The sequence below is a fragment of the Macaca nemestrina genome, chromosome 12 (genome assembly GCF_043159975.1).
Source record: "Macaca nemestrina isolate mMacNem1 chromosome 12, mMacNem.hap1, whole genome shotgun sequence".
Classification (NCBI taxonomy): Eukaryota; Metazoa; Chordata; class Mammalia; order Primates; family Cercopithecidae; genus Macaca; species Macaca nemestrina.
Genome location: NC_092136.1, coordinates 2811988 through 2816429, shown reverse-complemented (window position 1 = coordinate 2816429; position 4442 = coordinate 2811988). Strand labels below are relative to the sequence as shown.

The 4442-nt window shown below is 67.2% G+C and overlaps 1 protein-coding gene across 3 annotated transcripts; it reads left to right on the top strand.

The window, feature by feature from the left end:
* The first annotated feature begins 1443 nt into the window (after positions 1–1443).
* On the top strand, positions 1444–4049 carry LOC105469830 (cyclin dependent kinase inhibitor 1C). Of its 3 annotated transcripts, XM_071074077.1 has the most exons (4): positions 1444–1600; positions 1768–2600; positions 3135–3270; positions 3352–4049. In XM_071074077.1, the coding sequence occupies exons 2-3, from the start codon at positions 1778–1780 to the stop codon at positions 3263–3265; spliced, it is 954 nt and encodes a 317-aa protein (XP_070930178.1). In that variant the 5' UTR covers positions 1444–1600; positions 1768–1777; the 3' UTR covers positions 3266–3270; positions 3352–4049. The 3 variants fall into 3 exon arrangements, with proteins under 3 accessions (XP_070930178.1, XP_070930179.1, XP_070930177.1); XM_071074078.1 differs by lacking the exon at positions 1444–1600 and having other exon boundaries at positions 1607–2032; positions 3357–4049; XM_071074076.1 differs by lacking the exon at positions 1444–1600 and having other exon boundaries at positions 1607–2600; positions 3352–3492.
* Positions 4050–4442: the final 393 nt, after the last annotated feature.

Here is a 4442-nt window from a genome sequence, read left to right as displayed (position 1 = left end):
TTCCCCAAGACCCAGAAGACCAGCCCTGCTCCCCCAGCTGCATCTGCACGATGTCACAGCATTTCATGGGGGTGGGGGTGTCTTGGGACTCAGAGGAAGGCTGGTTGGGGTTCAGGGGACCTCACCTTCCCTCCCTCCCAGATGTCTCTCTGGCTGGCTCACAGGCTCACCTGAGATAGGGGCTTAGAGCTCATGGGCTGCTGGACCCTCCAACAGGTGTCTGACAGTCCCCCTCCCGACCTGGGAGGCTCCCGGTTTCAGGAGGGGGCTTCCTGCCTCATGGTAAGTGGGTCAAAAGGGAGGCAGTGGGAAATAATGGTCTCTCTTGGTCTGGCCTGGCTGGGGTGAAGCACTGTGTGTGTGTGTGTGTGTGTGTGTGTGTGTGTGTGTGCGTGTGCGCACGACCAAGGTCTGTACCAGGAAGGGCTGCAGGCGGGGGAGGGGCATGCTTCACAGCCCCTTCCCCTGTGACCTCGGGCAGATCTTTCACTTTTACCCAGTACAACTGCCTCCAGCTAGCCTGGACAGGCAGATTCCGGGGCTGGAGTGGTCCGGCCCAAGGCTGAGAAGGGCTGGGACCCCCGACAGTGACATGATGGGCTCAGCCTCTGTTCCATCTACTGGGCAGGGTGGACCTCCGCAGATAGCGGCTTCAGACTCCAGCTCCAGGGGGCTGGTGGGAGTCTCTCAAGGTGTCCCACACATGGTCCCTCGGGGAAAGAGTGGAGCTGACCCCTGTCCTCCCTCCCGACTCGAGGGCTTTAGGGCCAGCAGGTGTGTGAGGGCTCCAGGTGCGCGGAGCCCTCGAAAGGACACCAGCCCAGCAGCAGCAGGCCGCGCGGGGGCAGCCGAAGACCCCATCCGGCGCAGGCCAGGGCCGAGCTGGCAGCGGCGGGTCCAAGCCCTGTCAGCTGGCGCAGGAGGCCCAGGGGCGAGCGCGGGACGGAGCTAGGAGCTGGGGTCCGGACCGGGCCGGGGTCGAGCTGGGCCTGGCCGGACACTGGACCCGCCGGGAGCCGGCCCCTGCCGCGCAGGGCTGAGGCCCCCGCCTGCAGACAAAGGAGCCGGCGGGGGGCGGGAGCGGGGGGGGGGGGTTTGCAGGGGGGATGGGGCGAGGGGGCGGGGCGTCGCGGTGTCACGTTACCGCCCGCAGCGCCCTTTAACTCCCGCCCCCGCCCCGCTCACCGCCCCCTTCCCCTGCTACAGCGCGCTCGCCCCGCGGCCGCCAATCAGCCGCGCGCCCCGGTCGCGCGCCCCGCCCCTCCCCCGGTGGGTGTGCGCGCGGCCAATGGGCGGTGCTCTGGGGCCGGGCCGCGGAGGGGCGGGGCAGCGGGGAGGCAGCCAATCGCCGCGGTGTTGTTGAAACTGAAAATACTACATTATGCTAATCGCGGCCGGGCCCGCGCGCACGGGGGTGGGGCCCGCGCGTATAAAGGGGGCCCAGGCGGGCTGGGCGTTCCACAGGCCAAGTGCGCTGTGCTCGAGGGGTGCCAGCCAGGTCTGATCCAGCGAGCGAGCCAGCAGGCATCGAGGGGGCGCGGCTGCCGGCCGAACGAGACAGACGAACCCGACGCAGGAGAGTCTACCACCAGACAGCCAGGTAGCCGCCGCGTCCCTCGCACACGCAGAGTCGGGCGGCGCGGGGTCTCCCTTGCACCCGGCCTCCGCCCTCCCCTCCTCTCCTTTCCCCTTCTTCTCGCTGTCCTCTCCTCTCTCGCTGCCCGCGTTCGCGCAGCCCCGGGCCATGTCCGACGCGTCCCTCTGCAGCACATCCACGATGGAGCGTCTTGTCGCCCGTGGGACCTTCCCAGTACTTGTGCGCACCAGCGCCTGCCGCAGCCTCTTCGGGCCGGTGGACCACGAGGAGTTGAGCCGCGAGCTGCAGGCCCGCCTGGCCGAGCTGAACGCCGAGGACCAGAACCGCTGGGATTACGACTTCCAGCAGGACATGCCGCTGCGGGGCCCAGGACGCCTGCAGTGGACCGAAGTGGACAGCGACTCGGTGCCCGCGTTCTACCGCGAGACGGTGCAGGTGGGGCGCTGCCGCCTGCTGCTGGCGCCGCGGCCCGTCGCGGTCGCGGTGGCTGTCAGCCCGCCCCTCGAGCCGGCCGCTGAGTCCCTCGACGGCCTCGAGGAGGCGCCGGAGCAGCTGCCTAATGTCCCGGTCCCGGCCCCGCCGTCCACCCCGCCCCCAGCCCCGGTCCTGGCTCCAGCCCCGGCCCCGGCTCCTGTTGCGGCTCCGGTCGCGGTCGCGGTCCTGGCCCCGGCCCCGGTCCTGGCCCCGGCCCCGGCCCCGGCCCCGGCCCCGGCTCCGGCTCCGGCCCCGGCTCCAGTCGTGGCCCCGGCCCCAGCCCCGGCCCCAGTCGTGGCCCCGGCCCCGGCCCCGGCCCCGGCCCCCGTCCCGGCCCCGGCCCCGGCCCCGGCCCAGGACGCGGCGCCTCAAGAGAGCGCCGAGCAGGGCGCGAACCAGGGGCAGCGCGGCCAGGAGCCTCTCGCTGACCAGCTGCACTCGGGGATTTCGGGACGTCCCGCGGCCGGCACCGCGGCCGCCAGCGCCAACGGCGCGGCGATCAAGAAGCTGTCCGGGCCTCTGATCTCCGGTGAGCCCCGCACGGCCCCGCCCCGGCCCGGCCCGGCCCCGCTTTGTCCGGCCGGCCGGTCCCCCCAGCCCTCGGGGGCCTCGCTGGGTTCCCGCCTCCTCCCGTGGCATTAAAGGGCCCGCAGCGCTCAGGGCGCGGCTGCGCCCGCACCCCCCTCCCCGCCCCGTTGTTATGTCCTCCAGCGGCTTTGCGCGGGCGGGGTGGGAGGCTGAGTCCCGGCCGCGACCCCCCGGGAGCGCGGTCTTCGCCCCTGGCGCGGGAGCCCCTCCCCGGGCGCGGCCGGGCTCCGTGAGCACGGCGCGGAGGGGGTTAAGCGCGGCGGCGGCCCCGGGGGGCTTGGCCGCGGGACAAGGGGAAATGCTTACACAGCACATTGCGCGGCGACGTAAACAAAGCTGACCCGCCGCGGACCTCGGCGCGGGCGGGGACGGCGCCCCCACCCCGGCCGGCCCGCGCCCCGTGCCCTCTCCTGGCCCCCTCTCGGGGCTCCGGGCCGGCCCCGCCCTGACCGGCCGCGCGCGCTGTCGCCCGCAGATTTCTTCGCCAAGCGCAAGAGATCAGCGCCTGAGAAGTCGTCGGGCGATGTCCCCGCGCCGTGTCCCGCTCCCAGCGCCGCCCCTGGAGTGGGCTCGGTGGAGCAGACCCCGCGCAAGAGGCTGCGGTGAGCGAAGTGAGTACAGCGCACCTGGGGGGTGGGGGGGCTGACCCGCGGGGTCCCCGCCGGCTTTCCTGACCGCCCTTCTCCCCACAGTTTAGAGCCCAAAGAGCCCCGAGGGAACCTGCCGGGGCAGCGGACGTTGGAAGGGCGCTGGGCCTCGGCTGGGACCGTTCATGTAGCAGCAACCGGCGGCGGCTGCCGCAGAGCAGCGTTCGGTTTTGTGTTTAAATTTTGAAAACTGTGCAATGTATTAATAACGTCTTTTTATATCTAAATGTATTCTGCACGAGAAGGTACACTGGTCCCAAGGTGTAAAGCTTTAAGAGTCATTTATATAAAATGTTTAATCTCTGCTGAAACTCAGTGCAAAAAAAAAGAAAAAAGAAAAAAAAAAGGAAAAAATAAAAAAACCATGTATATTTGTACAAAAAGTTTTTAAAGTTATACTAACTTATATTTTCTATTTATGTCCAGGCGTGGACCGCTCTGCCACGCACTAGCTTGGTTATTGGTTATGCCAAAGGCACCATCCATCTCCCACATCCGGTTATTGACAAGTGTAACTTTATTTCCATCGCGGACTCTGGGGAAAGGGGTCACTCACAAGCTGTAGCTGCCATACATGCCCATCTAGCTTGCAGTCTCTTCGCGCTTTCGCTCGCTCTCTTATATTATTGTGTTTATCTTAAACTTGAAGACAAATCTGTTAAAATGGTTCCTGAGCCGTCTGTACCACTGCCCCGGCCCCTCGTCCGCCGGGTTCTAAATAAAGAGGCCGAAAAATGCTGCAACTCCAGTCTGTTTGTGCTTGTGCCTGCCTCCAGCTCCCTTCTCCTGCACCCCCAAAAGCTGGAGAGCTAGAACGCAGGAGAGAGCAGGCCAAAGTGGGCATCCCCAGTCCATCCGAAAGGGGAAGCCTCTCTCCTGGCTGGGCCTGGCCCAAATCCACCTGCTCCAGTTCCCTTATCTCAGGAGGGGCGGCCGGCCTGCAGTGCACCCTGCATTTATCACCTCCCACCTGCGGGGCTGCAGAAAGACAAGCGTGGGCTTCACATAGCCCCAGCAGGCAGGGAGCACAGCCCCTGACTTGCTGCCCAGACTCAGGCTTGTTTAAAGGAAACCATGAGAAACCCCTCTGCCCCCAGCTGATGGGCTCAGGACCCTGCTAGTTTGAGGATGTGCTG